General features: G+C 37.0%; 1 protein-coding gene across 1 annotated transcript in view; it reads left to right on the top strand.

The window, feature by feature from the left end:
* LOC150077950 (cell adhesion molecule Dscam1-like) overlaps positions 1 to 17,782 on the top strand; it is a 167,381-nt gene extending 149,599 nt beyond the window's left edge. The window contains exons 32-36 of the mRNA XM_090385369.1: positions 2,502 to 2,574; positions 7,831 to 7,917; positions 11,549 to 11,687; positions 16,453 to 16,529; positions 17,531 to 17,782. Of these exons, the coding sequence (XP_090241495.1) occupies positions 2,502 to 2,574; positions 7,831 to 7,917; positions 11,549 to 11,687; positions 16,453 to 16,529; positions 17,531 to 17,562 (408 nt within the window). The 3' untranslated portion in view covers positions 17,563 to 17,782. The remainder of the gene's footprint in view (positions 1 to 2,501; positions 2,575 to 7,830; positions 7,918 to 11,548; positions 11,688 to 16,452; positions 16,530 to 17,530) is intronic.
* Positions 17,783 to 19,388: the final 1,606 nt, after the last annotated feature.

Here is a 19,388-nt window from a genome sequence, read left to right as displayed (position 1 = left end):
ATAACTAAATTTTGTCCCGCTTCATTGCAAGCTGCACCAGTTACGCCACGTTTTCTTTTCATTTGTCGAGCAGTATAGTACAGTAAAAGTAACTATTTCCTTTTCCAAAATACACTCAGTGGTCACTGAATTATGACCTGCCCATCTGTATGGGCAGGTCATAATTCAGCATAACTCGCAGTATAAAAAACCGAATAGCTTCGTACCCCAGAGTAGTGGCAATTTACATCTGACCGTGATAAATTAGCACGACCACGAAAGCAGTTGTGGGACGTAGTGAATATATTACGGAGTTTCAAAAGAATATCTTGCTTCGGATGCCTCCATATTACAAACGAAACGTCTTGTTAGTTGCTCATGGCCAATTGACATCTACAAAGAAAGCAGTCAAATGGGTCAAACCACTTCACGCCGAAGGAACTTAAAAGCTTATTCAAGGTGGGTGTTCGTGGCGAGCGAAGGGTGCAGCCCATTGGATGGGCCCAACGGCAGTTCACTGTTCCACAGTTGACATCGCAATACAATATGGGGAATATAAGAACAATATCCCAAATGACGATCTGCTACACACTCAGATGTATGGGGTCCACAACTGACGACCCATGAGACACCGTCTGCTCAAAGTGTGCGTGTTTTTTTTTTTTTTTTTAAGTGTGTTAGTTGTCTGACGGCACCAGGGGTTCCTCCATCTCCGCGTTCTTTTCTTTGTGAGTGACACAGAACTCTGTGGAGGCCAAAGATTTAAAAGTGTGTGGGGAGTGGTGTGTTGTGTAGCGTTATGTTCTGTTGTTTCTCTGACTATTTAGCAGTTGGGCCCCTATTCGGACCCACCGTTGCCCACACTTTGCCACGAGGAGACAGGTCAGGCACCCAGTAGATTATTTAAGTACTCTGGCAGTCGCTACCACCTAATTTCCAAGGATTTCAGTGGCAAGCTTAAAAAAAAAAAAAAAAAAAAGGGTGTACACTAGAATTTGGCCAAAAGAGATTTACAAGAAAACGGTAGAATTTAGACGTTGACTAGAATTTGGCGGCATTGTTAAGGGGTGTACTCGGTCTGTTTTGTGAGAGAAGGGAGGGAGACTGAAGACTGGGGGAAAACAGATAGAAGAATAGGAACGATAGAGTAAGCATCCCCAAAGAGGTCAGTGGAGACGAGCCCCACATATGGGGGTAGGCAGGGAGGAGGAGAGGAGACAGAGACCTGTCTCCTCCCTCCCCTGCCAGGGGATGGAGTTTTTTAAGAGAACCGCGTTAGAGTACCCAGTTCAGATTGCCAATGGCGTGTTGGCAGCAACGTCACAGAATGTCTTCGTCGGTGTCATGTCCAAGTAGTGTCAAATCCGGTAGGAAGGTCAAGCTGCCCATCCCGCTCTGGGGATGGGATATGTTTGTTGGCAGTGGTTAACCCACCAGGGGAAGGGGTGGGAGAGACACACATTTACTTCATTCACAATCCGCATTCTCACTCTACTTGCATTCTATTTTTATACTTTTTTTTTTAATTTGAATACTTTTTTCTTTTTTTTTTTCCTTTTCTTTCAAGTTTCATATATATATATGAAAAAAAAAAAAAAATATATATATATATATATATATATTTTTTTTTTTTTTCACTCACACTCATTCATCTTTTTCTCACACACCGTCTGCTCAGTGGTGTCAACACACTCGTTGGATACTGGAGGACTGGAAACGAGTGTGCTGGTCGGTTGAGTCGAAATACCTGGTGCAACACGCCGACGAACGCCTTCGTGTGTGGCGCGAATAACACGAGTCCATGGACCCATCGTAAATGTTACCCACTCTCCAGGCAGGTGGTGGTGGTTGCTTAATATGGCGAATGTTTTGCTGGAAAGAACTAGGACCGCTGGTGTCTATGGATCAACATTTCACTGGTGAGGTCTACTGTTAACTGTTGTCTGGGCGGTAGCACAGTGGTATCGCCACCGTCCTCCTCACACCGGCTGAAAAAGGCCCACTTTCAAATCCTGGCGATGACGTGAGGAACTTTTATGGGCTTTTTTCGTTCCGCTTTTTTCCTCTTGGCTATTTAATTTTCTTTTAGATGGCTTATGGGCGAAATGGACAAAAGTTACAGCGCCGCCGATGTCTTCAAAAGGCAACCTAAATGTTCTAAAAACATTCACTAACGACAAATATGTTTACCTTTTAGAGAATGTGTTTTGTGAATCGTTACATCATTCTTCACGCATGAATGGTGAAACTCAAAAAACTAGTCTTTCGTTTGTAATCAAAGAAGTAATGTCGTTAACGAATTACAATTATACAATCCTACGACCTAACAGATGTATCAGTTTAGTTGGAAGTTGGTAAAAACACTATGGCTCTAATTTGAAATATCGATCCGAGAATGAAAATTGCCGATTTTCATTTCTAGAAAATGCATGGTGCCGGATTTGGAGGGGTAGAATTGTGTCAATGGACTGTACTATAGTTGAAGATATGTTCTAAGTATTATTTATTTATTTATTTATTAGGATATTGGATCCGTGTATTCAGTTGTACAGAAACATACTTCGAGCACGAAACGAGATGAAAGCCAAATGATAGGTAGGTGTATGCACAGTTCTGATTTCATATTAGGGAATTAAGTTTGAATAATATAAAAACTGATTATAACAGAAAAACAATTGGAAAGAAGAAAATTCAGAGTATATAAAGGGTACATAATCAGTACATAATCCAAAGTATGCATGGATGTAATGTAAAGTGTAAGCTCAGCATTTATGGTACGTTCTTCCGGTCACTGCTTCCGATTTTATTTTATTCTATTCTATTTACTATCGTACCAAAAATCTTTGATTTTCAGTTTTCTTATAGAAATACGCAAGCCTCTAACGTATACTGAAATACTAAACGAAAAATCAATCTGTTATTAAAAAGAAATTTTTAATATCCAGCGTGACACCAATGGACTTCAATTAATGGCATCACTAACCTTCTTTGGCACAACTGTTATAAGGTATCCCCAGGAGGGTTAGTAGTATCATTTGGTCATTCAGTTCAGTTCTTTGTTGTTGTGCTCATAAAAATACCGCCCCTCTCTCTCCCTCTCTCCAAAGAATTGTCACGGTACAGATAAGGATTTATTTCCTGTTTTGTTTACCACCAGAATGTACTAAATGGCTACATTCTTGGTTTTATCGATGAAACCAATGGACGTAATCCGAAGTACACAAAACAAGCTCATACTATCACACTACCACCGAATTTATTGTTGCTACATTAATGACTTCACCCAGACTGCATTGCAATCCGGGTGTAAGCATTTTATGGGCTTACGCCACACAGGGGTGCGTCCATCTGGTTCCCAGACTGTGTAGCTTGATTCATCGTTTCCCATTATATTCTTCCTCCGTTGCAATGTCGAATTCTTTTCTTCTCTGCACCAGCATAGGCAGTGGAAGACAGTGTCTACTTCTCATTAAATGCTTGACTATGATGACCCGTTCTTTTTATAATGGTTCTATCAAATGTCTTTCAAGTCAGTTCATTAAGGGACCTCCTAGCGATTTCCTCGCACTATCCCAATGAACCAGCTTTCACTCATTGAGGGTGCATTTATGATTTCCTTTTCCTGTTTATTTCAATTGTCAACTAACACTGGGTGGTCATTAGTGGTGATCGTTCTTGGTTTTATCGATGAAACCAATAGACTTAATCCAAAGTACACAAAACAAGCTCATACTATCACACTACCACCGAATTTATTGTTGCTACATTAATGACTTCACCCAGACTGCACTTTCTCTCTTCCATTAGCGCACAGTGCTTTCGCTTTCAATGGATATATCACCGGCTGGAAAAATCTAAATTCAGATCGTGTAAATAACACGAGGAAGTTTTATGGGCCTATTTTTCACGAATTGGCTTGGTCAGTAGGTCTTCGGTGAGAGACGCATGGATTTTGTCTTTAGAAACTTGAGTTTTTCGTTCAGCAAACGTCAAAGAGACCGAGGAACACACGCAGTTACAGACATAATATACTATGTATCATCGCCAGCTGCTTTAGCGCTTAAAATTTAACAACTGGTGGAAACACCTAATGATCCTTCCACCATTGATTTTAGGTATCTCACTCGTTCTGCTATCTGACGAACGGAGATGAGACCCCACTATGTGATAACCTACTGTTACTCCTGTTCTCGTGGGTAGCATCGCTTCGTGGGTAGCAGTTGGTAGAATCGCCGTTCACTCTACATCGGGTGGAAAAGACCTTAGTTCGAATCTTTGATTACGTGAAGAATTTTCAGGGGCATTTTGCACAACGTGGCTGACTATAGCGTGGTTTTTTCCTCCTGGAATTTCGGATTTTTCGTCTAGCAAACAGCCATATCGACAACAGGAACACATGAAATTAACAGACGTAATATATATACGGTTCAGTATGGTCTAAGTTGCTGATGTGCCTAAAATCCTACAACAACTGTTACTCCTCTTGTGAATCGATGGATCCACTTCCTATTCTCGTCCATTCTATCCCATGTGTTTCACTGAATATGTAGCACAGTGATTAAAATCAACGTCCTTCCCACACCGTATCCGAGAGAGAGAGTGAGATTTATTTCCCAGTCACGGTCTAATTCGATATTTACACAAGGGTATAAATATTGCCTCTTGTTATAGCGGGAATCTTGGTAAGAACTGGCGTGAGAATTTGGTTTGAAGAAATCAGCATAAGAATTGGAGTTAATTATTGTCTTCACATATATTCAAATACAAAATACATACGCGCACCGACCAAAAAAAAAAAAAAAAAAAAAATACAAACTTTGTATTTTTTTTTTTTTTTATGCATAGAAAACTGTTACTTGGGGTGATGACGTGTTGCCTCGTTGAGGGTAAACACTGTACAGAGTTGTTTGACTACAATAATCTAAAGCCAGAATTGGGGAAAACGTGTGATCTGTCAGACTTTGAAAAAGGTTTTATCGTGGTGCACGTTTAGCGGGAGCCACAAATAAAAAAGAAAGGCAACTGGTTTTCCAAAAGCATCCATCTCAAAGGTTTTTTATGACGAAAGTAAGCGATTCTTCCACATTTCAAAGGCGTAAATGTTGTAGAAAAACAGAGCGAAGTCGTACTCTGAGGAGGACTGTACGGAAAAATAAGACATCCAATGGCAACAAATAACGTCTGACTTCAATCAAGCCCAGAACTGCTCTATTTTAACCGTACCATGAGCAGGGAATTGAAAAAAAATTGGGTATTGGCAGTCGCCTGCCTATTTATATGCCACTTGTTTCAGAGAAAAACAGATAAATCCACTTGCAGTGGTGCCGAGAACGTCGTGATTGGAAACAATAAAAGAAAGTGATGTGGTTCGACGAATCACAATACACTTTGTTTTGAACTGATGGCAAGGAGAAAGTGTGGCGAGAACCTCACGAAGCGATTGACCCACCTTGTTAAGACAACCCAAGCATCTGGAGGTGGTATCATAGTATGGATAATGTTTTGTTGGCACGGACTGGGTCTTGATACTGGTGGAAGGTCTAATGTCATCCAGAGAGTACCGGAATTTTGTATCACATCTACTGCACCTTACACTTTTATCCAGAAGGTGATGGCCACTTTATGGATGACAGTGCAACAGCGCATCATGCCAGAATCGTGCAAGAATGGTTGAGATAATATGACATGATTTCCACCATGTTTGGCTCCCACTTTCACTTCACCTAATCTCAATCCCACCACTTTGCTTATTGGAGGCTTGAAGTGGTGAAACTCATGTTTAGTCTCTAGAGCAAAGTTTCCGGCATCCCCCCTCCCCCCATACTTCTCCTTCAACCCATGCACGGTACTAAGTACTATAGGTCTTGATACCTTTCGTGTTTGGGGTTTTCATAAAAAAAAAAAAAAAAAAAAATCCTATTGAGAATGTGTGGGATATTCTGGAGCGAGATGTTCGGCAATGCAATCCTCTTCCTTCAACTTTGTCACAGCTATGAGATATTTTGCTTGAAGAATGATTACAATAAGACCAAAACAGTAAAACACCCTATAGAATTCATGCCGCAGACTTTCTTGTAATCGAAACAAAGGCGACCCGATTCGAGACTGAATAAAGATTCGTATTTTTTAGTCAATATGTATATAAAGAAAGACTTGTGACAAATTCAAACAATATTGCTGTGGAATTTAGTACTCTTGTTATGAAGGATCTGAAGCTGAAAGGGGAATTGAAATAGAAATGAGCCAAATAAAAATATTTGCTCTAGGGCAAATAGTTTCACCTGACTCGTTTCAACCCGTTGAAGACAGTTATCCAACCACAGCCGTCGTACACTGGAACACTGAGAGAACTATCAGCACCTGAGAACCATGTAATAATTTGACAGGCTAATGCTGACAGATTTTTCTTCTCTACAAGGATTACCTAATACCAGGATGTCTCATTAGTATATGACCCAGGATTGCATTCAAGTTTGCATTTCGTCCCCAACCCACCTCATTACATTTTGTCGCATATAATGACTTCTCTGTATAGAGACAGAACTAGATAGAATGAAGAATTACGATGGACTATGTTTAGTGATGAGCCAAAGTTTTTGATCACAGCCCTCATGGGAAGCATATGATTTTAAAAGTCTGTTTTTTTTTTAGTTCTGTCAAGGCGGGTAGTATTTTTATGGGCTTTTATTACACCGTAGCACAATTTGGTCGGTCTTGGGCAATGGTTGCCCGATCTCATCTCATCTCCCATTCCCTGAAAAACCAGAGGAAAAAAATCAATAAAAACACGAAACCCGACCATTAGTTACTTGGAAAAAAAGCAAAGGAAACAAACGAACAACATTGAGTTCAGAAAAGAGTAATGACAGAGTAATGAAGAGTAAAAGTGTTTCTGCCTATATTCACAAAGGAATTTAATTCGAACGGCAGGAATCATGATGTGGGGGGGTGCCATCTCCTAAAGTAACCCAGTATCGTGGGGTCTCTATAATTGGTGGTGTGGTACACACTGGGTTTCGCTGAAGATGGTATCATAAGTTAGAGTGTAGTTGAAGCTACTTTACTCTGTCCTTTTTTCCATTTTTCCAAGAGTTATACAAACAACCTTTGTGTCCTATCAAGGACAATGAAGAAAATTAACTAATTAAATATATAAATCTTTAAAAGTTATATTATATCAACATACGAACGTTGTTAGATAGTTTGCTAGTTTGATAAACGTTGTCAGAAACTTTCACTGCAATGTCGACATTCTTTCTTGGTCTACTAGTTACTCTGATTTTTCTCTTGTTGAGCATGCTTGCGACGTAATGGAACGGAAATTTCGGTCGATGCATCAAGCAGGCAAACCGTGTGTTTAATGACGAGAATCAGGTATGGAAAAATATTCCTCAATTGGATATCAAGCATCTTTTTGATTCGTTGCCAAGATGTATAATGGTTAGCATGGATGTCAAGATATATAATGGTTAGCATCGATGCCAAAGGGCGGAGAAAACATCTCACTGGCGTTTAATGTTTCCCCTCCCAGAGAGAGAGACTGTACTTTTATTTTCAATATTGAATTAAATGCAAATTCTTTGTTTAATTCTCCCTCTTAACCAACAATAACAATTAAAAATGTAATTAAGTCACTGTAATCTTCGGCCAAAAAATAAAATAAAATAAAATTGAAAATAAATCCCGAACATTCATACCATTTCCATTACCACAAGGTAGCCATTCAATTCCGGTGAGTCATCAGGTGTTGCTGATTCTCTGGAGAAACATTTTTTATAACATTGAATAAAATTCTCATGATGTATAATTGGATTATTTAGGATTGTTAAGTATTATTTTCATTCCAATTAGGATCACGCTATGCAAGTACAGAAGAAATCCAAGCCGCTATCCAAAAAAGAAAATCCGGCAGTACGGGTCTTAAAGTAGAAGACGAAGGTAAATATATAGTAGAGATAAGGGTTATCTAACACAAGCAATCAGACTGTTTGTTTGTGTTGAATAATGGTAGTGGTGGTTAGAGAGGAAGGACGATATAATCTCTAGAAAGGTATAGGTGGAAATCAACCAAGTTCCACATTCATTTCAGTTTACAAAGTTTTTTTTAACAAATAAAAGAGGGGGGGGGGAACTTCATATTAAAATATAAAATTGCTGTAAATTGTAGCAAATTAAAAAAAAAATGGAACTGCTGTAGTATGTTATACATACTACAGCAAAATGTTGAAATGCAAAATGCTACAACAAAATGTTGAAATGCAAAATGCTAAAATGTTGCTATAATATTGAGGGTTTGGGCGCATCGATTACTTTGGTCATAATGAGCTATTTTCTATTGCTGGATTATTTCATGTGGCCTTTATTGCACATTATATCTGCATAAGTGTGTGCTAACGAGAATTTTCATGTTGTCTGGACTGAAAAACTCAGAATAACTCACAAAGATAAACCATACAGATCGCCTATTTAGAGCTTCTATTGAAGAGATCTTTACGAATTCCTCCAGTATCTGACGGGATTTGAACCAAGCTTCCCGAAACCAGTGGCAAATGAAGAACGCGAATACCATCAAGGAACATGAAATCACCCTTCCATATATCGTTCTTGATGGGGAAATGAGTTTATGATATTAATCACAATTAAACAGACTACTTTTTAATTCCTAGCCGTAGTAATTTAGGGCAGGAGGCCTCAAGCTACAAAAAGTGTATATAACTATAATGTAAAATTTTAGGGTGATTTCGATTATCGCACACTTAAACTTATTTGAAGTTTGAGTGGCGTTGATCATAGTGAAGTGATTCACAAAATGAGATGAAATCTAAAGATACTCTGTTGCAAACTTTGTATAAACTTATGCTATTCGATAAACTTTAAATGACACTTCCCTTGGGAAAAGTATATCGTTACTTATTCTCAGTGGAATGCAGTTACGCAAACGGCACCGTTTCGGAGTTTCTCCTCCTTGGTGGGTGAGCAGGCACCCCAAGTGAGAGAGCTGACAACGCAATTGTGACTTCCTATGCATTATGAGAGACGCCCAAGATGTCCTTGTGCAAGATTAATCGATAAGTTGTGTAAATTAGACTATTGTTGCCTTGCAGTATAGCTCAATGGTATTTTAAGCCGTTTAAGCAAGAATCAGCGCAATGGTTAAATAAGTTTCATGTTTTTTGTTATACGTGATTAAATGTAACTTTGGACGTCAAGAGTTTTCTCTTTTTTCGTCGCTGATTTTTTGGTTCATTTGGTAAAAAAAAAAAAAGAGAAATAAACCAGAGAAAGAATATAACGAAGTTAAATAGTTATTACGATGGATGGTAATGGTTGTGTTTATTCTGTTTCTTCATTCAGTTTATATGAAATCTACCATTATTACAAATAGCAGTATTTGGGAACATATGCTATAGAGCCCTCGCGGGTGGAACAGTGCATATAAGCATCGCCCCCACACCGGAACAAAAATGCCCGGTTTCGAAAGGCGCCTAAAAATTCAATAATAATAACGTAGCTATAGATCTGCACCTGAGCTGATCAAGGTTATAACGAAGTGGTATTGCTAAAGATCCTTACGTATCTCTTTTATTGTGTGGAGTCATGGAGATTGTGATTATATCTGGCTAAACGAGACTGCATAAAAGTAGTTTAGAAAAATGTAATATATTTGCTCCAATTATGATTAACTTCCACGATGTAATAATTATTAACACTGCGTGTGACTCAAAAAAACAGTAATTTAAAATCGAGGCAAAATTTACAAAGATTTTGCGACTCCCTCAAAGCGCGTTGCAATCTCCCAGTATCGTGATGTACAGTTTGAGAATTTTCTTTTAATTTGATTATCAGTGACAGAATGCGATGGATGGGTGAATTCATGTACAAAGAACGACTACGGAAGAGGCTTTGAGACAGCGTCACGTTCGATACCGGCTAACTTGGCCACCGAGTCGACCTCTTCGTTATAATAGAATAACGCAGAAATAGAATAATTTCCAGAATAATCCCACGAAATAGTATCAAAGTTTTGATTGATACCAAACTTTGATCACATACACGCACACATACACACGCACACGCACACGCACACGCACAGGCACACACACACACACACACGCACACACACACACACACACACACACACACACACACACACACACACACACACACACACACACACACACACACACACACACACACACACACACACACACACACACACACACAACATGATAGAAAAAACATAATTAAAGCATTATACCCAAATACTCAAATAATTATACCCAATTCTCAAACTGTGGTTTGAAAATCCCTGTATTTGGGTATAATGCTTGAATCCCTCGGGCGATTCCCCCGCCCGAGTTATGATTGCTTTTATTCATTAATCACTGGACTCTGAAATCATTAGTTTTATTCATGGGGTATGGGGATCTCACAAATTCCTTTATCATTGTAGAGGGTCGCCATATCACAAAGTTTGAACTCCTTCCCAAAACTTGTTTTGGGAAGGAGTTCAAATTAATATGTACTAGTTGTAATTATTAATATTTTACTAATATTACCTATTAATTACTTAATTATTATTTTTATTATAACTAATAATTAATATTATTGAAACATAAGATTGTACTACCTGATCAAGAGTTGCTGAAGTGGTGTTTTAGGAGCATCAGCGACTAAGGCCATGTTGCTCCATACGTATTATCTGTAAATTGCATGCGTTCTGCAGTTGATTTTCTGTTTGATGGACAAAAAACCCAAGTTTCCGGGATTGTAAAACCACGCTACCCTCGCCTGAGACCGACGTTGTGAAAAAGCCCACTAAAATTCCTCACGTCATCGACGGGACTCGAATTCAGGTCTTTTCCATCCGGCGTGGTGAGGATAGTGATTCTACAAAGTGTGCTACGCACGAGGGCACCAATTAAAGAGATTAAAATGTCCGAAACAGGTTTTGGATATAACCAAAGAAATCCCAAATACTGTTTCCTTCAATATCCTGAACCAAATATGGTAAGTTAAACAAATATGGTAAGAAAGAGAATTTCTTATTATAAATAAAATGTTAAATTTGTGCTTCAAAATCAGAGAAAATTGTCCATTGTCAAGGGTTAAATTATTATCAGAAGATTCTTGATTTATGATGAAGACAATTAAAATGTGTTTTCAGTTCATATTGTAACCCTCTATTTAATGAATTACAACAGCTTGTATTTCTTTTCCACTAGTTTGTATTCTGTGTGGGGAAAATTATTTCATTTGATGTAATATAATGGAAAGAAAAAAAAAACTTACCAACAAAGATTGAAATCCTTAACAAGTTATAGTGGCGTGAAAGTTATCGATGATCAACAAAATTCTATCATTATTTTTAGTATTACCTAGTAGTTATGTATTATTTATATTACTTGTTAATTTTGACTAATAATTAATACTATGTTATTGTTTCTATTTCTGTAATATTTTTTTTAAAAAGATTATCTGTTTATTTTCTTTCTTTAATCATTTATAATTATTTTTACCTGTAATTCGATTAATACATTATTACATTTTACACTTTTTTTTCCTTTAGGTATCATAGAAGAAGAAAGCAATTTGGAATCTCAAGATGTATTGCCAGAATTAAATAGGACTATTCAACTAGCGAAAAAAACAAGAGGCCATCTAGTAAGCAAACGTGTAGTCAGGACTAGCAGGGAAAGAGAAGGAAGGTAATTTTTCATCTAGGCATTGAATAAACATTTGAAAATGTATATACTTCCATTTTACTAGCTTTTAGTGGAATGGGTGCATTCTAACTGGACTAGTTCTATTATAAGAGTCTTGTGGTAATCTCATAAATTCCAAATGACTTTCACAAGGTTTAAAATAAGAGCACAGGAATAACCTGCTTTATGAGCAGGTTATTCCCGTGCTCTTATTTTAAATGGTAAGTACTTTCGAAAAAGCATGAAGAAAAAATTCTTTCCACTGTTTGTTGATTGCAAGACTTATCTCTCCAGTACAGTCGATAGCAGTGTGTAATAGTATACCTCTCGACAAAGTTAACAGAACAAAATGTTTTTCATGAATATTTTATCGTGAAGAACCTCGCCAAATGCGAATATTTAATATAATAGGCATCCTGGCATGCAAATTCCGAGAATCCAATATAACTCGATCTACCACCTTACAGAGGCGCACATTATGCAGCTTATCCATGCCTATAAAAGCACAAATTAGGCCCACATCACTTCATTCCCGTTTTTTACCTTGCTCAGTGGGACAGCCACATCTCCAGTACTCAGGATGGCAAGTCATCTTCCTTTAGATAATTCTTTGAGATGGCGGATTATGGATGACTTGAAGCCGGGCAGTCTAGGCGGAGGTGGCATGTTGGCTTAATGTGTCGTCTCGGCACTATAGAAGCAGTTTCAGGAGACACAGACCATTACAAGAAAAGCTGGCCAATATCGCTCAAGGGCTGTGCCAACTTTCTTGCTGTTAGAGCCAGACCGCTGTCTGGCTCTAACAGCAAGAAAGAACCCTAAGATGTCCTGTCATCAACTGTCTCTTTAGGCTGCTGCGACCACAGGTGAAAACACTTCTGACCGGCGTTAAGAAGGCTCAGTTCAAGTGGACTCCACGCAAGAAGCCAATGGTTTGTATCCCATTAACCACAAAGACTGTAGAGCTCATTGAAACTGGTGCCATAAACATGTGACTTGGAGACCTGACAAATGGGGTACAGTTCTGTTCTCTGATAAGTCCATTTTAGCCTAGGAGCCGATTCTAGACGTTTCATCTGGAGACAACGAGGAATGCGGTATCATCCTTTCAACATCAGAGAAAAGGATCAACAGCCGCACCCCCTTCATGTTTTGATAAGGATACATGACTTTGCAGAGGTACCGAGAAAAGATCCTCAAACCCTATGTGCTACTTTTTAGGGGTGCGGTTGACCCCTAAAAAGTCTTTTCATTCACGACAACGCCACAAAACTCAAGTGGTGGATATCTTCACTTTGAAACTGAAGATATTCAACGACTGCTGTGTCCAGCACGACTCAACGACTTAAATTCGATCGAATAGTGTGAGACACCCTTGGGAGTCGCCTTGCACGCCGACAGCCAATTCCTCGGTCACTTGGTCAGTGACCGAGGAATTGGTGGTGATTTGTTGCCACAGAATATTATAGACACCCTTAGATCGAGCATGGTTCACCGCTCTTAGGTCTGTTTAGCCTTTGGAGGGGATCATACGCTGTACTGATGCCGTGTGACCATATTTTCGAGAAACGTATATCAACTAGAGGTTGTACAAGAATTGGTAATTCTTGTACAACCCCTATAAATGTCGTCCCTTATACCTGTCCGAAGTTTCTCGCTGTCTGTTCAGTTTATCGTTATTGTATGGTACACCGCCATACCAAATTTTGTCCCGTTTCATCTCAAGCTGCACGAGTTACACCACGTTTTCTACGTGTTCTGTTATTTGTGTCGAACAGCCAAATAGTGCAAGGAAGCTATAGGCTTTTGATGCGCCGGCCAAAAAAAAAATAAATAAATAAGAAAAAGAAAAATTATTTCAGTTGACCTTTGAATTTCTTCAAAAAGTTTTAGTTGACCTTTGAATTTCTGTCAGTCTCAATTACCTGCTGAGGTATCTTGTTCCAGTAATCAACGACGAGCTGGTTAAAAGAAAATTATACCTCTTTTCCTGTAATTTGAATTTATGGATCCTACTTCTGGAGTTCTTTATAACAGTGAAAATTTCGCCTCATTCATTTTACTAACCCCTCTGAGAGCCTTATAAACCTCAATGAGGTCCCCTCAGAAATGCCTGGTTGCCAAGCTCTGCAGCCCACATAATCGGAGTCTTTCCTTTTACGGTCGCCCTTTGACGATCTCATCATGCGAGTTACCCGACTTGGGACTCTTTCAAAAAGCTCAATGTCGTTTTCCAGATGAAGTCTCCATACTCGGATATAGTACAGTATTCCAAATGCGGTCTTAGAATTACCTTATACAGTGAGATTATGATCTTGCTATCTCTACAGGATAATGTTCAATAAATCATTGACAGGACACCATGGGCTTTCCTGGCCACTTGTTTACACTGCTCAAAAATCTTCATATCTGCCTGTATTCTAACCTCCAGATCCCTTTCTTCCTCTACTGCTTATAATTCAACTTCACGAGTGTATAAATTATTTTGGGGTTGCTATTTCCCAAGTGAAAGAGCTTACGTTTTTCTGCACTATTCTGACCATTCTTGAAGCCTGTTCAAGTCATCCTGAAGGAGCGTTGCTTGTAATGCTCCTGAACTCGTATTTTTATGTTATCATTAGTAAAAATCAAAAGTTTCAAGATCGTTTTTTTTTTAATTTAATCTTGTACGGCTAAGAATAAAGTACACAGAGACCAAATGTTTTTATTCTGAATGCATACATAAAACACTTAATAAAAATATAAAAAAGTGCAGTACATATTATTCTCCACTGACGGTGCCCTTTAATAAGATGCACACCCCAATAACACGATTTATTTTCAGTAAAATCGTAACCATATGCTTTTAGTGCTGATGTTTCGCAGAACCCGTACATAATACTTTACAGATTTTATTCAATAGTAAATGGCACCAAAAGTAGAAGTAATCTCGAGCTGCCCGAAGTGAGCTGCCGTTAGTAAAAGGTAAAAACGAATGTGCACAAAGCAGTAAACAATATCAGGAAATTTAGTGTACACGTTTAATTTTTTTCCTATTCCCCTTATTTAATATTTTGTATGTATCTGTGAGTATGTATACAGTATATACTCCTGTATACTGTATATATAACTGAAAAGTTTAATGATTCGCATTCCTCTCACGCTGAACTTGAGCAGCTTGGAGGTGACATCGCACAATAATTTTTTCATGGAGAAATTACAAGGCTATCCTTATAACCTGTAACCAAACTGTTGTCCAAACTTAAAACGAGGTTCATGGTTTTATTGACAAACGAGATGGGCATCTGAAATCAACCACAGATAAACAACATAGAATGGAGGTTGTTGCAAATGTTTCGGCTCGTCCTATAAGGTTTGTTTGCTATATTGCACAAAAGAACCGTATCAATAGAAAAAGCAATGGTAAATACTCAAGAAGAAAGAAATATTCAAGAATATACTCAAGAAGAAAGAAATATTCAAGAATGTACTCAAGAAGAAAGAAATATTCAAGAAGAAATCTGGTCCGACATCATTATGTACTTGAATATAATGCAAGACACTGAGCAGCAGAAGAGGTCTACATTCTGAAAATGGATGTAAGATAAATGGATCCCACTTTGTTTTGAACATTTAATGCGTAATGATGTGCTTATCTTCCTTTTATAAAGTTACGTCCACAGAATGAATAGTTGAAGGTTGAAGACCATCCAAACAATTCTCATGTTGAAAAGGTGATAATATGGTCTGTCATGCGTGGTGACTGTTGTTCAATCAACGCAAATTTAGACAGTTACTGGGCATGATTCTAGCTAATAATAGCTAATTAGTAACTAATTTTTTAAAGTTATGCCACTGAGTAGGAAGCGTAGTAAAGTTACTGCTGATAACTTACAACCTTATAACTCAGTATCTTACGCCATATTGTGCCAATATATTAAGTATAATGTATACGAAGAATTTACTTATTGTGCGGACTCTTAAAAACTCAGCACTAGTGGAACCCTGTTCCTTTCGTCCGAGATCAGCCAACCACAGCCAAATTGGAAAGGCCTTCCTCTGGTTCCGATAGAGGCACAATGTGGATGGCGCTACTCTCCTTTGATTTTAGGGTGCATCACAAAATTATTAACACGTTTCGTGCTCAGTGGATTGGATCAATGGATTTATCTTTGTCTCTTCGGTTGTTAATCATTCTCTTCGATTTATTTCTTTGAAGCTATGGCACACAAAATGGTTTTATCACGGAATCTGATTCTATCAATGACCTTAATGACCGGGTCACCGGTATCGATCGGTAAATTACAGTAGAAATACTGGCATCCGTTAGAAATTACTGAAAAAAAATCATTTGGAGTGAAAATCTTCAAAAATAAAAATTTCAGACAAATATTTTCTTCTTAGATTTTAACTGACTTCAGCGTCATGTTTTATTTTGATTTTCCGCAAATATATATGGAGCACACAGGTTATATTTAGTATATACAGCAAGAAATTAGAATTATAAAATATAAATAAATTGCAGATAATGGCAATTAACATAGAATTCAATATTCAACACTAAATCACATTTATAGATAGTTCTGGTTTGCATCTCCAGGGGCATTAACAGAATTTATTATCACCATTACCGTTATCATTTATTATCGCCATTATTATTATCATTATTATTAATTCAGATTTTAATCTAATTTTGATTAGTATAGTTTAATTGATTAATTGTTGTCTCATAGGCCCGTAGTGATATGAGAATGCAATAGCTGATTTTAATTATTTCCATTTTTCTCAGTGACAGTGATGTAGAGAGGACCTATTCTTTTAGTAGTGATTATCCATCAGAAGACTGCCATGCTGATCACAGTCCAGGTCTGTTTCTACTAAAATTTTCTTTTCTTCTTTTTTCCATTAATTAGTTTGTTACTATCTTGTGAAGCACAGTGTTAACATCTTATTTTTAAATTAAATTAATAATTGTAATTTAATGTTACTGAAGTTTATAGCGTTGTAATTCAGCATTTTTTCGTGTTTTAGAAACCTCTTTGCAAAAATACCTGAGGGTAAAGCAATAATTTAGGCCTGGCATAGTTGAGTGGTTATGAGCGAGAGTGCACTAGCAAACCCTGTTTGAGTAGTTGAAATCTCTGGTTCCGACGGAAGCACAATGTGGATGGCGCTACTTCCTTTGATCTTAGGGTTCATCACAAATTTATTAACACGTTTCGTGCTCAGTGGATTGGATCAACGAATTTGTCTTTGTCTCTTCGGTTGTTAATCATTCTCTTTGATTTATTTATTTGGAGCTATGGTACATAAAATGGTTTTATCACAAAATCTGATTCCATCAATGACCATACGATACACTTAACGATCGTATTGTAAACTCCTCTGAATTGGTGGTCTTTCTGGATTATAAACAAAAACATTTTTTAGTGTTACGTTTCCATATAGTTTCCTTTGCTTCTCCAAACACATCTCTCTAAAACCTTCTTAAAATACTGTCAAAGGAAAACGTTTTCAGTTGTTCATGAAGCCACTTGGGCATCTTCTTGGACTTCGTCATCATTTGAAAATCAACGTTCACGTCATGTTTCCTAAACCGGCAAAATCGCTTTTAATAAATTTCACAAACCACTTGGAGTCAATATATTGTATCAGTTTCAACTTGCTCTGTTCTCCCTGGAATTTCCTTGAATCTGAAAGGATCATCTGCAGTTAAATTTACATCTACATTCTACTTTAATTCCTCTATATCCTTATCATAGTCAATATTTTGCATAATGCTGTCCCAATACTTTCGATAGCATAATGTATAATCCCATGTGAAATAAATAAAATAATGAATGTCTTCATTCTTTTGTTTTTTTCAGGTCCAATTGAGCGTCAACTCAAATACAAGTAGACATTATCTACCAGCCATTTGTCTGTGAACTGTCGGTGTCAAACTCGTTGAATTCACCGATACGTACAAATCTGTACAAAATAAAATACAGAGATTTCTTTTCTTAGTAAAGGACGAAGAACTAAGCTGCACTGCAGACTTCTGTGTGCGAATTCTAAGATACTAGTCAGAAGAACGAAAATCAAGTTTGGTAAAAAAATTAAAAATAAAATATCAAGAACTGGAGATTTTTATTTTACGTATACGTAGTGTGAAAACTGTGTATTAGGAAATTTTACACGGGACCCCTTCATGGAATTCAGTCAAATTTCGAAAAAATCAGACAAGTAATATTTGCTCGACATTCCATTTCCAACTTTAAAATGTAGAAGTATATCTAAACCTAAAATATCGAAATAGTATATTCCAATCCGTAATTAAGATTAATTGATTACTAAAAATTTGAATAATTTAAAGTAATATCAAAATAAATCTAATCCGATGGAACCCTTGTATAGTCCAATATTTAAAGGTTGTAAGGATATGCTCCAATTTCTTATGAATGTGATAGATGCACAGATGAATTTGTGATTGGTGATGAAACTTACCTTTTGTACTTACCTTTGATAAAAAACACGAGCGTAATAGAAAAACGCGGAGATACAGATCATTGTCATTAACATATAACTCAGCGCTGTTATGGATACATTTTGACTGGGGCGAACTATATTTTGTCAGATTTTTGTTTCAGAGTTGTTGACAGGCAGAGGTAGAAGTGAACTACCTCGAATTCGATTTTTCTAGCAGTTCCACATAAGAAATTTCTGTCTCTGTTTTCATGCTGCTCGTTATAGAATGGATCAATACTGTCATAAAATAACCAACCTTTCCTGAACTTCATGGAATAATTGGTATAAATAGATTTTGTGAGCGTTTCAATTGGTGCGTGTAGGTTCTATTTAAAGTAACTTCGATTTGTTGCACGCCCTTAAAGCAATTATCAAAAAGTTTTTTTTCATAGTTTATTGTAAAACTTCAGGCATTTGGATGATATTACAGTTAAACTTATAATGTCTGAGATGCAAAAGTAAAGCTCTCTTTATTTTTCAAATGAAAACTAAAAACTAAAATTTTCTAACCTCTACAATAGACGAATTTTCTTCATCTGTGGAACACTAATTAAAATATAAAGAAAGAGTTTAAAATGTAATGAGCCACCCACACCATATCATAGAATGATTCTCTAATTTGAAAAAAATTAAATTTCTTCCATAAAACTAAGATTCTACTTATATACCGTAGTGTTATAACACTTTATTATGCAATTCTGATGGAGGGTCGTCAACATTGTTTTATGAAATGTTATGGGGACGAAGAAGATCAAAATTTTTAAAAATTATGTTAATTTAAAAAATCACAATTTGTGAATAGCCCCAGACTGGGATAAGACTGAAAAGGCATTGCAGAATATAATTTATATGACCAACGAAGTTAGGGTGTAACTTCCATAAAAAGAATCAAGTTCTCTGTTTATATAGTGGAAAAAATGAACCTTTGTATCAAAATCCAAACATCATATACTCAATAAATTATTTCGAAAATATGAAATAAGAGTTCATATATAAAGATAAGAGTTCATATCTTTTTAATATACGGTTGTTTTGGTATTCACAGAAGTGTGAACACCTTATATTCATTTTTCCCTATTTTTAATGAAATTTATTTAATTATTAATTTGTATGTATTTAATTTGTTTTCAAAAGGAATGTTTTGTAGAAAATAAATTAAGCGGCTGTCTTAGTTCGAATTTTATTTCGCCAAGTAATAATTAATACTCAATTATTTAG

The sequence above is a fragment of the Mastigoproctus giganteus genome, chromosome 11 (assembly GCF_048544385.1).
Source record: "Mastigoproctus giganteus isolate SK-2022 chromosome 11, ASM4854438v1, whole genome shotgun sequence".
Classification (NCBI taxonomy): domain Eukaryota; kingdom Metazoa; phylum Arthropoda; class Arachnida; order Uropygi; family Thelyphonidae; genus Mastigoproctus; species Mastigoproctus giganteus.
This window is presented reverse-complemented; position numbering and strand designations above follow the sequence as displayed.